This window comes from Equus caballus, chromosome 1 (assembly GCF_041296265.1).
Source record: "Equus caballus isolate H_3958 breed thoroughbred chromosome 1, TB-T2T, whole genome shotgun sequence".
NCBI lineage: Eukaryota > Metazoa > Chordata > Mammalia > Perissodactyla > Equidae > Equus > Equus caballus.
In genome coordinates this window covers 105,270,820-105,284,770 of record NC_091684.1, presented here as the reverse complement: position 1 = coordinate 105,284,770, position 13,951 = coordinate 105,270,820, and the positions used below count along the sequence as shown (strand labels likewise).

General features: G+C 49.5%; 1 protein-coding gene across 1 annotated transcript in view; it reads right to left on the bottom strand.

Annotated features, from left to right (window-relative positions):
* Window positions 1-355: 355 nt before the first annotated feature.
* Window positions 356-13,951, bottom strand: part of AP3S2 (adaptor related protein complex 3 subunit sigma 2) — a 51,561-nt gene continuing 37,965 nt past the window's right edge. The window contains exons 5-6 of the mRNA XM_001499219.7: window positions 6,802-6,909; window positions 356-5,212 (exon numbers count right to left, since the gene is read on the bottom strand). Coding sequence (XP_001499269.2) covers window positions 5,084-5,212; window positions 6,802-6,909 — 237 coding nt within the window. The 3' untranslated portion in view covers window positions 356-5,083. The remainder of the gene's footprint in view (window positions 5,213-6,801; window positions 6,910-13,951) is intronic.

Genomic DNA, 13,951 nt, shown 5'->3' with positions numbered 1-13,951 from the left:
CAACGCCATTACCCTGGTTCTCCTTCCCAAAGTGCTGAGCACAGAGCCCTGGAGAGCACAAGCTGAGTGACTGCAAGAATGAATTCCTGGGGCCGGCCCAAGGGTGCAGCGGTTAAGTGCGCACGTTCCACTTTGGCAGCCTGGGGTTCACTGGTTTGGATCTCAGGTGTGGACATGGCACCGCTTGTCAAGCCACGCTGTGGCAGGCATCCCACATATCAAGTGGAGGAGGATGGGCGCGGATGTTGGCTCAGGGCCGGCCTTCCTCAGCAAGAAGAGGAGGATTGGCGGGAGACGTTAGCTCAGGGCTGATCTTCCTCAAAAAAAAAAAAAAAAAAAAGAATCCCTGTCTGTCTTAACCTTGCACTCCTTCAGCACTTCTTTATTGCGCGGTACAAACCAGACACTGTTCATAGCAGCTGGGATACAGCAGTGAACAAGAGGGACAGACCCCTGCCCTTGAGGGGCGTGCATCCTAGTAGGGAACAGTAACCACAACCCAAACACACAGTGCATCACAAAAAGGACAGGCAGTGCAAAGACAGGTCGTGCTGAAGTAGGGGTGCTATTTTATACAAGGTTGCCTCGGAGGCCCCTCCTCCCTACAGAGAACGGCATGGGTGCACTGGGCTGAGGTCAATCACCAAGGTCAAATGGAACATAACTCATCCAAGAAGATACACTCTTTCAGTTTTAGTAATAAAAATCCAGGGACTGTTTCTTAATCCTTTAAAATGGAAACACTTGTTGCTACCAGGCATGGGGAGCTCCGTGGTTTCCAGGAACAGGGTGGGAGTCCGGCTGAACAGCCTTTTGTTATCTTCAAGTTTGAACTACATGAAAGTGTTCCCTTTTTAAAACATTAATTCATTGAAATAGGAAAGAATTTAAAGTCTTTTGGAAATGATTAATCATTTTCATGGAACTATTTCCCTAAAGGGGACCTATCTGCATATCTGCCAGCTGTGGCCAGAACGCAGCAGATGCAGAACCCCCAGTGCTTGAGAGGGCAAAGCCTCAACCTCGAGGACAGCCATTCAGCAACCTGTGAGCACTGACGACACGCAGGTGTCCAAGTGGACGAGGAGACCAGGCTAACAAGGGCCACAAAGGGAGAGGCACCTCGCGGTGGGAGCGAGAGGGAGACACGACTTGGGAGCTGAAGAGCAGGGCGTCTGCGAGGAGCCCACAGCCCCTGGGGTCTCTCCTCCCTCAGTGGCTCTCCACCTTGGCCATCGCTCTCACTCCTGATCTTTGTCTTCAGGCATCCATCACTCTGCATCCTATCTGGAAAGCCACGGACAGATGGCCACACTAAGGAGACCCCCTACTAAAGACTGGTCCACAAGACAGAACTGAGCCAGCAGCCTGGTTTTCTCCAGACTCCCCCGGTTTCTTTTCTGGTGAAGCTGGGGTCAGAGAGCACTTCACCAGGGTGGCCCCACGGAGGTGGCGGTGGTGGGGAGGGAGAGCTGGCTCTGTATGTGGCAGAGGCCTGAATAACAGGCACTTCAGAAGACTCGAGATATCCTGACCTGCTCCTCAACGTGACAAGCACAGGGCCGTGAACAGGCCTGGAAGGCAGGTGGTAAGTGGGTGCACCGTATGGACTGAATGTGTCCCCCCAGATCTCTATGTTGACTCTAATACCCAGTGTGACCTTATTTGGAGGTGGGCCTTTGGGAGACGATTAGGTTGGATGAGTCCATGGGGGTGGAGCCTGCACTGCCTGAGAAGGCCAGGAAGAGCCCAGAGCTTTCTCTCTGCTCTGAGGACACAGCAAGAAGATGGCCCTCTGTGGTACAGGAAGCAGGTGCTCACTACATCTGGATCAGCCTGCAGGACTGTGAGAAATGCTGGCTGCTTAAGCCACCCAGTCCATGGTATTCTTAGGGCGGCAGGTTGAACTGAGGCAGGCTGTTTGGAGCACGGCCCAGCAGGCATGATGGCGTCAGCTGAGGGTGGGAAGTGGGGTATTGTCCCGTAAGCATCCCATGTAACACAAAGGCACTGACTCCAGTCTCCACAAGTTCAGGCTCCCAGTCAGACCCCGTCTGAGCATTGAGAGATCTCAGCACAGACAACAGCAGGAAGCAGAGCCTCGTTTCTCTCTCTCAATCTTCAGCGCCTAGAACTGAGCCCGGCAGTCACCAGGCACCTAGAAACGGCACAATGGAAGAACTTTAGATTTTACTTAGTGGCAGGGAGCACTGAAAACCCAGGATTCTGTACAACTTCAGGAAATCCTCAGTGTAACTATTTGGGCCAAGGAGGCCCAAATTCAAGCCCGGCCCCAATTTTTATAACTGACATGTCTCGGCAGCAATATCTGTATCCTCGTCCAAAGAAAGGCCAATGAGGATTTACTCTTACTTAAAAAAAAAAACACAAAAAATCTTATGGCTTTGCTGATTGCAAGCAAGAAAGCTAGTTGGATTTGAGGCAACCTGAAGCAGTTAATGAACAAGTATTGTGGCTTGTCCAAGGGATTGAGTTTTCTGAATAACAAAGCAGACTGAGGTTGTAGGCTGTTTCCAGGGGCTGTGTGAGGGATGTCCTTGGGATCCCACTGTTGAAGTCTCCAGGACCAGTCAATGGTTTTTGGGAACCATTACTTTCTGGCAGGCAAAACATGTGAAGACCATCCCAGGAAAGCCAGGACATGCGGAAGTCCTGCATTAAACCACAAAACAAATAACTCAAGAAAAACGGCGTGGTTCTAGCTTTGTAACCCTCAACACAGCACTAGACACTCTGGGCGGCCACCTCCTCACAGCACCCTGGGGACGAGCAGAGCACCTCCTGATCACACTCTGTGGTGGTGTCACCCGCCACCTTAGAAACCGAGCCTGTTTCCACTAGAGCTTGTGAGGAGCTACTTCACCTCTTTGAGACTCAGTTTCCTTATCTGTAAGAAAGAACATAAAATTGGGAGAAGCCATCTTGAGCAGGGAAAAATACAGACTTTGGAGACAGGCAGACAGGCAGTCTTAACTCTCAGCCCTGGGTGACCTAAAGCAGGTTACTTGACCTCGGAGTTTTACTTCCTTCGCCTGCAAAATGCAGATGAGAATGTCTGCTGTAAGGGCTGTGGAAGGACTGTGGTCATGCCACCTCTCAGTAGGGGCAAAATAAACATTGGCTTCCTTCCTTCGTTCCTGTTTCACATTCAGCAAATCTGAGAGAGAAGGATGTGAACATACTGAAATGTTTGTGGGGGAAAAAAAAATTAGGGGCCGGACTGGTGGCACAGTGCTTGGTTCGGCATGCTCCACTTTGGTGGCCTGGGGTTCGTGTGTTCAGATCCCGGGCGCAGACCTACACACTGCTCCTCAAGCCATGCTGTGGCAGTGACCCACAAACAAAATAGAGAAAGTCTGGCATGGATGTTCGTTCTGAGCTAATCTTCCTCAAGCAAAAAGAGGAAGATTGGCAACAGATGTTAGCTCAGGGCTAATCATCCTCACCAAAACAAAATAAGTTAAACCCTCAACAGAACGCTATCAGAAGTTTTTACATCAGATATATTCGCCCACATTTCCCTCTTTCAACATAAGAGGGCCCACCTGCTGACCAACACTGCCCATCTCTGAGGTTATCAGAGGGCACCTGAAAGAGTGAGGACAAGAGGCTGCAGGGAGCGATGGGCACCAAGCACAGGAAGCACTGTTCCAAGTGGGAAAATACGTGGTCCTGACACACGGTCCTGTTGGGCACCATCTCCAATGGGCTCTGCGACAGCATGAGGAGGCCTGAGGAAACAGTCTGGGTCCCCGGCCAGCAGGTATGAGAAGTCCCCAGCCTGGGAGACTTGACTATGAAGGAGCAGTGAGCTCCCTAACCTCAAGGCAGCTCCACAGCAGAGCTGAGACCTGGCCTCCGAGGCAGCGCAGGAGCAGGAGGTCTGACTCCAGGAGCAGTTTCAGCTCTAACTTCACCACCGGAAGAAAGACTCTTATCACACGAAAACATTCACAGGCTTCCAAAGCCAGCTCTGGGAGAAGGTCCCCTCAGGGGAACAGGCCATGCCCATGAGCAGAGCTCAGGGAGGGACCCCCTCAAAGCAGGGAAAAGATGCTGCACCGTGACCAGTCTCACCAGCACGCTTCCCGGGTCCCCAGCCTTCCCCTGAGCCAGGTCTGGAACAGGTGGCCCGGCCCAGGCTGTCCTGCTCCAGAAGCAGCTCCAGGGGCAGTGGGTTCCCCGGACTGACAAGACTCATCATTCAGAACGTGGCCACAGACCTGTCTGCTCCTCGTGAGGAGAATGTATTTCAAACCTGGAGAGTCGGAATTCGGAGACGGTCCACGTGTTCTACAGACACAGGGCCTCTTCCCTGGGAGGGCTGGGGTGTGCTGGAGAGGTGGCCGTGCAGGGGCTCTCTCCCCGTTAGCAGAAAGGTGGTGCGCATGCCCCAGGGTTACAAGTTGGAGTGTCCTGCACAGAACGCCTGTGAGAGCAGACGTAGGACTAGGGCAGCGGGCACGTGTATTCTGCAGGAGGCGGTGATCAGAAAGCTTGGCTAACACAGAAGGATTCTGGGTATGATAACCCTACTAGAGCCAGGGGGCAACTCTGGTTCTCCTAAAATCCCGCCTGGTGTGCCACTCAGCACACCCCCAAATCTGAAGCATCAGCCCTTTTTGAGCTATGGCACCTCACCAGCAAAAGTAAATGCTACAGGAGCTCAGAAGCCTCGTGGTGCTAAGGATGAAGCCTCCAGTCAGAGAATGCCCTCGTGAGGGGGCTCTGGGAAGCAGATGGGCTCTCAATAGTCCCCAGCCCCTGGGAGTGGCTGCAGGCGGGAGGTAAAGGGTGTGAGTGGCTTGGGCACGCGGACCCCCCATTGAGGAAGCCAAGGACCCCACACATCGGCAACGGCCACGTGCATCAGAGACCGGCAAAGCTGCACATGTGAGAACCGAACACCGGCTGGCAGTGGACACAGGACTCCGGTCCCCATGCCGTGACAGCAAGGGTCTGGGCCCAAGGCCTGACTTCTGAGGCTGGGAGTGGGTGCCATGGCAGGACAGGCTTGGCTTTGCTGGTTTCAAGGACTCCAGTTCAGTCCAGTCTTTGACCCTCAGACGAACTGGGACAGGTTGGGGACTTTGATGTTGAGATCGCCGATGTTGATGTTCCGAGGGATCTCTGGCAGGTTGATGTTCTTCACAGCAGACACGGCCCGGGCGGGGGCTGCCGAGAGGCCACCCTGAGGAGAAATGAGAGGTGGGCATGAGACAACCCTGTGTCATCCGTTTAAGGCTTAAAAAACAAGTGAAGGGGCCTAGAAAACGTCCAAACTGAGCACACACAACATGAGTGCTGATTTTTCCTCCCTATTCCTCAAGGGCAGCCAGCAAAACGATCTTAGGTTAGATGGGGACCACGGTGTAAGACCCAAACTCTGTGCTCCGAAAGGCGGGGTTGCAGCTCATGCAGTTTTATCGCCCCAGCACCTAACAGTGCCCGGCACACAGTAGGTGCTGAAATAATCTGAGATGGTTTAACCAAGTCCTGTCCACTATTGGGGCACTTTTCAGGTTACAAAACAAAATAAAATGAAACCCTTTCTCAAGAGACTGAAGACTCACAGACAAGCGCAGTCACAGGGAAATTCTTAAGAGGAAAAGGAATGTCACAGCTCAGGGCAAGTGCTTGCCAACTAATAATGTGCCTGGAAAGAGCTGGCTTTGGAAATGTCACGTGGCACAAGATGGGAAGAAAGACATGGAGGTGGAGGAGCCCAGAGACACGGAAGGACGGGAGACAAGCCCAGAGAGCCACCGGGACTCTGGTCAGCCCTCACCCTCCAGGCCCAGCCGTATGCAGAGAAGGGGAGAAGCTGACCAGGACGCTCTCAAAACCATTTCCTCTGCACTGACTGCTTTCGGGATACCACTCCAATTACCCCTCACCCAGCAAACGCCCACTCCTTCTGGTTTCCAAACCCCCTGCCTCTGACTCATTCACTACTCCTGGAAGCATCCCAGCCTGCATTTCTAAAGGAACGACAGTTGCCACAATAGCTGTGGTCTGGACAAGCTTCTTCAGCAGGCCTGCCAGCCCTCACAGCAAGAATTCCTGGTTTTGCAAGATCAAGTTCCTTTACACAAAGCAAGGCAGCTCTTTAAGACACCCAGGTAATTAAAGAGGTAATCTGCTCGCCTGTTTCTGCCACATGTGAAGGAGTATCCTGTAACCTCTGCTCCCCGAGCAGGCGGACAAGGCAATGGAGAGCCCTCAGGGGGACAGGACAGAACCTACTGTGAGCATCTGGACCAAGCCCCGCACCAGGTTGGGGTGGATCGGGGCACGTTATCTTCAAACTCAGCCCAAACTCTACTGTAGCTTTTTATAAGCCCAACTGGAAATAAGGAAATTGCTAACTCTGAGTCTAAAAGACACCACGAGAAACGGCTGCTGGGAGACCAGACTCACACAGCACACAAACAAGGCAACCACACGGGAATCGGAGAGGAGGATTCTGGGTCCCTCCAGGGAACGTGTGGCTGTGCGAGGAGGAATTACAACCACAAACATGGGCAATGACCCCCAAGCCAGAAGCTGTTTGCCTTCCGTGCCGTCTGGCTTTCCTTTCACACCTTTAGCCTCCTTCTTCCCCGTTTAATTCTCAGGACGGGCTTTCCAATAGATGAGGTTTGATGGACTCAAGGAAGACAGAAGATGAGTAGGAAACGCTCCTATGGCCCCACAGCGACACAAACCAACATGCGGATCCACTGCTCCTCCCCCAGGTCTTCTCTAACTGCCAGGGCAACAGCGCAGCTGCGCACTCACCTCGGATTTCTCCAGCCTGTTCTGAGCTTCCATCTGAGCCACGATTTCATTCATGTTGGTTTCCAACACCATCCCACCCATCACCACCTCCTGGAGGATGTAGTGTACCTAAACAGGACGCAAAAACAAGGAGGTTAGAGCACTGGGTGGTAGGCAGGGGGTGGCCCCAAAGGAAACCTCGTGGGCTGTCCTGTGGCGGCAGAGTGGCCAGACTGGGCACAGCTCCTGCTTCACAACACACACCTGAGCCCCCTGGACGTGAACTGCTCAAGTGAGACCACAGGGGTCTCCCCCATGTCCCCGTGCATCATGACATGAATCCCACCGAGAAGTACTGGAGACGCCTGGCTATATAGTCAGGAGGGGAGGTGGTGGCTGAGAGCACAGCCTCCGGAGGCAGACAGACCTCGTGTAAATGTCAGCTCAGCTCTCTCTCAGGTGGCTGACCTCGGGCAAACGATCCGTCCAGGGCTTCAGCTTCCATCAGGACTGAGGTGAGGACGGAATGAGATGACCTGTGTCGAGCACCTAGCCTGCTGCTTGGCACACAGTGGGTTCTAAAGAAACACCGATGTCCTTCACTACTAATACCATCACCATCAACACCGACTGGCACTAAGTGGGTCCAGTTATGGATGAACCTTGAGGACACTATGCTGAGTGAAAGAGCCAGACACAAAGGACAAATATGGTACGATTTCACTTCTATGAGGCACCTATGGTCAAAACCATAGAGGCAGAAGGAGAATGGCGGTTGCCGAGGACTGAGGGGAGGGGGAATCGGGAGTGGTTGTTTAATGGGGATAGAGTTTCAGTTTTGCAAGATGAAAAGAGTTCTGGGAACAGGTTGCCCAAAAAGTGTGAATGTACTTAACACTACTGAGTCGTGAACTTAAAAATGAAGACGGCAAACTTTAAGTTACGTAAATTTTACGACAATTAAAAACATAGGTCTCTACACCAGTACTGTCAGTATTCGTTCCCTCTGTTTAACAAAGCCCTTCTTCCTGGGGGAAGTCGCACTTGCTGAGCATCCACTATGTGCTCAGCACGTGAGACGTAACTTATTTTAATTTTACAGCATCCATCTGAGGCAGGTAATGCTATCTCCACCTTATATATAAAGAAACCGACACTTGGCAAAGTCACCAGACTATCCCAGTGTCACGTATATGAGCAGCAGAGCTGAGCACTGAAGCTGGAGGTCAGACTCCAGAGCTCACGTTCCACCCCTTCCACCAAACCACCTCAAAATCCCAAACTGTCTTCCCCTCCGTTCATCGCTCACCCCCGGGCCTGTGGAGTCATGTGTCAGACTCGCCTTTGTGTGTGAAGATCTTGTATGAATCCCCCCACGCTTTCTCCCCAAGGCCTGGAACAACGCCCAGTGCAGAGGGGGCATGCTCAATGAATGAAAGGCGTTGCGTACGTCTGCGGAGCACACGCCTTGGGCTTCAGGTGCTCGGAGCCGGATGACAGTGAGGTGGTGGAGGCTGTATGGAGAAGGTGTAGGCAAGGCTTAACACACGACATCACGGGGACCAGCGGTTGGTTAAAAGAAAACATCAGTGAAGACTTGTGATTTGAACACTGCATCAGGAAGTCAGAATTTTAAAATGCTATTTAAATGTACTCTAAGCGCAAAAAGGAGAAATAAATAAAAGCACAAACTCCATTTTCAACAAAACTAGAAGATAACCAGAATCCCAGGCCCCAAAACAGGTGGAAAAGCTGCCAAGAGCAGGGAGCCCAAGCAAGGGCTCTTCCTGTTAGAGAAGGGAAAGAAGGACGCTATGGAAAGAGCACACAGGGGCGGGAGAGCTCAGACAGACCTGTAAGAACATGCTTCCTGGGGGTGAAGGACACACCCTCTGGGACCAAAGGGACTGCTTGTTTCGGGAAGGCAGGAACTGCCTTGGACCTGGAGCTGGGGCTAAATGAGAAAGCACACAAACAAGGGGTATGCGCCTCATAGTCGGTCTCTGTGGCCGTCTCTGCATTGTGGAAAAGCTCGCAGATGCTTACCCTTCATGGCCGGATAGAAATAACGGGGAAATGCACTCACCCAGGACCCCAAATCATGAGAACTGCAGCCAGCCTGGAACACAGACTCGGGTCCTCCCCTAAACAAGCATCCTGCAAACAGCTGGTGCCTGAAAAACCTATCTATTTAAAGTTGAGTTATAAACACGAAATCGGCTGAGGATCCATATAAAGACACAACAAGGAAAAATTAGGAAAGAAACAGGAACACCAAACGGTAGGCTAAGACTACACACTGGAAGAATGCTGCCAGGGAGCAGGTGAAATAAAATTAAATATTTTGCAAAATCAAAGAAAGAAAACTATGAAGCAAGAGGCCAAAGCAAAAGTGCAAGAGCTTACGAGAGAAGCAGGGAAGACACATACCAGCACAGCTCAGGAAAAAACAGAGAGAAATGAAGAGGAAACTGGAAGGAGCGAAAGGCAGAAGAGGCGCTGCTGAAAACACAGTAAGGAACAAAAAGGAGAGAAACGGAAAAAGCAAGTAAAATGAAATGAAAAAGAGTTAAAAGGAACAGAGAGAAAATGAGAGTACAGAAGACAGCAAAGGAGACGGAACATACGCATAAAAAAAACGAACATGGAATGGAGCAAATATGTAAAGATTAGTCCATAAAGATTACATAAAGATGTAACTCAAGATGTTTCTTGAAACAAAACAGGATTTAGCTATGAAAGGGCACTCTGCAGCTCACGGAACACCCACCCAGATGAGTCAGTGCCGAGACAGATGTGAAGGCAGATGTCGGGATTTCTGCAACCAGGCAAAAAGATCAAGTCACTCAAGAGAGGGACGAAATCTCGAAAATTTCCACAGTAAAATTCATTGCTAGCAGAAAAAGGAGCAACACGCACAAAATTCCCAAGGAGAGAGAGCGTGACCCAAGAATTTTATACCCGGTTAACTGTCAATCAAGAGTACCGGGAAATATTGTTCCCATGAGTCTTTCTTGAGGAATCTACAAAAGGAAACACTTCTGCCAACGAAGGAGTGACTGGAAAAACTATGGCAGAAAGACTGGTAGTGAGCATGGAGTCTACTTGATGGTAGGACTAAGACTAAAATGGGATTAAAGGGACAACAGAAAGTCGGTGCTGTGTGCTTTGACAAGGTAGAAAAGCTGCAGCTGGCAACGAGGAGGACAAGGGAGGAAGAAGGTGGGAGGTAGAATAAGAACACCGAGTTCCTCATCCGCCATAACTGAGAGCCGATGGATAGCATCTAAAACCAACAACTCACGGAATAAAGACACAGTTATTAGGACTTACATTGTGACTTTTGTGCCAACGTCCAAGCCCACAATCATCTGCCACAAGCAATACTTCGAGAGCCACCAAACTTCTGACTTAAGACCAAAGAGCTCTTTCCTGCTGACTGGAGTTCTATGTCAACTTTTCTTGCATAAAATTCTCCCATAAAGCATCCTCTGCGATCTCCAGCTTCTCTAAGGTACAGGGAGATCTCAGACTCCTGTGAAGCAGGAAGCACAGAATCATTCTAGAAGTTTAGGCTCCCTCCACCTCTAGTCTTCTATAGTATCTTGCCCAAACCTGATTCAATTTCATTTTCTTTTTTTCAGTAAACTTGCCTTTCCAAAGTATTCACAGAACAGTTCTCTTTTCTCACTCATGGTTCATCAGTATATTATTAATTAAGTTACATAATTATAATACCAGTAACTGGCATCAACAGGTCTGAACACATCACAACTGACCTTCGGTCAGCATAGTCACTCATGTGGTGTCAATGAGCAAAGGATGAGCAACTAGGGATCAGCTTACCAGCTGCCATGTCAAGCTGACAAGTCAGCAAAGACTCTTCCACTGAACATGAAGTAGACCATGAAAGATGCATATCATTTTCCCAGTGGAGACAGAGGGTACCTGAGAAAGCTGGAGGTTGGGCAGCCAAGAATCAATACTAAACTCATGTACCTAAAATACTAGAGACACAGTCAGATCACAAAGAATGGTTTTGTTAAATGACAGGAGTTGCCCGATGGACTGATCTTGAGGATGCAGCAGAAATGTAGGTAAATACCTTAGAGAACACTGAGAGTTAAAGAACCAAACCGCCAAATGGAGGCGGGGGAAAGGAAATCTGAGTCATGTTGGTGCCAATAAAAACCATGAGAACAGAAGAAAGCAAAGACGTAAAGGTCCTCAAGAGCCCTAAACCCAGCCTAAGACAGCGTGCAATGAACAAATATGAATTATCAAGTAATGATAATTCACAGCTTTCTGCTAGGTCAGCAACCATCTAAAATAATGAAATAGCAAAATTCATTCAGCAGTGTTTGTTAAAAGAGTTCAAACAAAAGCGTTACTGATTTCTTAGCTCCTGGCAAATCTAATGGTGATTTGACCCAGGAACATCGCAACCAGGAAGAGTTTCATTTGAACATAAGAATTAAGATAACGCCAATAAACCAAAAGGTTATCTCGATGTAAGAAGGAGGAAACTGAGAAAATACTTTGCGTGATGAATCTGAAATCTCAACAGGGAAACGGCTGGGTGTAAATCAATGCTTTTCAAGACCAGGATACATATATTTATGGCCACACTTTAAAGAATGAAAGTTGGTGTTTATAATTTTGTGCTATTTAAATTTTTCTTTTAAAACTCCTCAAAACAGTCAAAAGTAGGAATGATTACCTAAAGCAAAACACCTATTCCTCTGAAGGCAACCTAACCTGCTAGCAAGCCTCTATTCTTTCCTCTCAACACCTCTGGACATCTGTCTTCCTTTCCTTTTCTTTCTTAGGAAGCTGTCACATCGTCCTCCCTCCCAGAAAGGTACTTGCTTGTATAACTGGATCCACTGGGCATCCAGTCTGGCCCCACTATTCTTTTCTGTCCATATAAGTTAACTGACACCCTTCAAATCTCATTCCCTGAGGCTGTATGAATGTCCTGATCAGGATGGGGACCTGTACCTTTGTGCCCTGGGCTGCCCCAGGTAGTTTCTCCCTGACCCAGTGTACTAACAGACGAACAGCAACAACAAATCTGGTGCACGCTGAGGATTCAACAGGGCTGAGGTACAGCTCCGGGACTCCTGGAAGGCGGGACTCTCCTGTTCTGAAGAGCTTGAATCAGGGGTTTGGTGCCAAGAAAAGCTTTGGCAGCAGGCCCACTGTGAAAACGCACAGAAAGGGAAAAATAATACTGGGAAGCATGCGGGGCGAGTTAAACAACTGTCTAGGCTGCTCGGACTTCCTGATGGAGAGAAAGCACTGCTCCACGTTGGAACAAGGGCTTGTAGTGCGGCTGATGCTCCTGGGATGTGTTAATCCTCATCCTCACTACCTTCTACCGTGCTCCATGCTGATCCTGGGGAGCAGTTCTGTAAACTCGGAGACATTCTTCCAGGACTCGAGGTGCTGAATACCCAAGGCTTGGGCGGAGCAAACTCAAGAAAGGCTAAGAGCCCTCTAGGCGGAGACACTCCCCTCTTCTCAGTGATACTTCTGAGCCCGGTACGCGCTTCCACTGAGGTACTTCGTTCAGTGCACTGTCATATCTTCTGTCTCCTCTCCTCGACTGTGATTTTCCTTGAGGCAGGTTCTATGTCATATTCATCCCTGGGTCCCCAGTGCCGAGCACTGTGCTTGGTAACAGCCATACTTCATAAATGCAGGCTGAAGGGATGAGAGAGGCTCATCTGGTTCAAAAGTCTTCACTGTAAGGAGCCACAGGCCTTTCGAGGCAGCCCAGCTTCCCATTCGGGTACTGAGAAATATGCTCCACTGCCTGGGACATGGCCTGAGTTAGCCTCTGCAGAGAAAGTGGGTTAAAATGAGGTGGCCAGTTTCCTGTCAGGATTGATAGAGTCTAAGTGGGAAAATAAAAGTGTCACTTCAAGAATGGAGGTGCTCCTGAGGGACACAGCTCTGGAATCGCTGGAGACGGAGACAACTCGGTTCCCACAATCCTATCCAAGGACAGAGGAGTCCGGGATCCTCAAGAGTTCCATCCTAGGTTATGTTTCTCACTGAAGCCAAAAAGTTCTGAATCCAGTCCCTGGTCAACAGAGACCATCACGAAAAGCAAAGTGATGTGGAGCCTGAAGATAACAAACAAGACATGACAAGACATATAGTCTCCAGACCATAGACTGGCCGTGTTCCAAAAGTTTATTTTTAAACATTAAATGTACAGCATATTTCTCTATAGACATAAGTAAGGTTCTCCTACTAGCAGCTCAAGAAAGCTGACTTAAATCCATGATGCCATCTAGAATGTGGTACCATCTCTTGCAGCTATAGCTAAGTACCATAAATAATCCTGCAGAGAAAGGCAGTTCTACACGGGGATGGCAGGAGCACATCTAGCGGACCTCCATGGGCAGAGAGGGTACGTAAGACCTTCTGAGACACGAGTGGCACACTAATCGCACCACACCCCAAGCTCTGTCACATCCCTAGAAACCTCTAGCCTGGATCGATCCCTCCCCAGGTGTTTTGCTTTGGAGGACAATAGGCTGTTGCACCACCAAAGACAAGGGCTCAGACGCCCACTGCCTTCTCATACTCCCATATCTTTCTTAGAACAACTGGATGACCACAGAAGACAATCAAACACGGATCAAATACAAAAGAGCATGGTCACAGCTCCTACACCGGAACACGAGGATGCCAACATTGCAACACTCAAGTTTTAAAAAGGAATTGTTAGATAAGAGACCTCGTTTACCTTACAAAAAACTAAATGCTATTAACTTTTTCTTCCCCTTCTTGGCTTGGTTGGTTTCATTAATTCCCAGGAAAGGCCTCCAGAGTGCAAAGAGGGAAGAGATTCTGGGTAGGTGGGGTGCGCATCATCTTCTTGTCCATGCTAGAGGGCGTGGTGGCTCTTAATAGGCCAAGGGTAGGCGGACACTAAGCAGACTCGGCATGGACAGGGGAAGAGAAAATCATTTGAATCATCTTGGTCCAGAGTCAGTGTCTAGTTTCCAAATTATTCATTTTAGAAAGAAATGAAAAGCGGAAGAAGGCATAGAAACGCCTTCCAGAAACCTGGTGAAATGTGCCTTCTCTCTTATCCCGACTTTCACTGGAAAGTCCGATGTTTTCTCAGTATTTTAAGACATGGTAAGGATGGCCT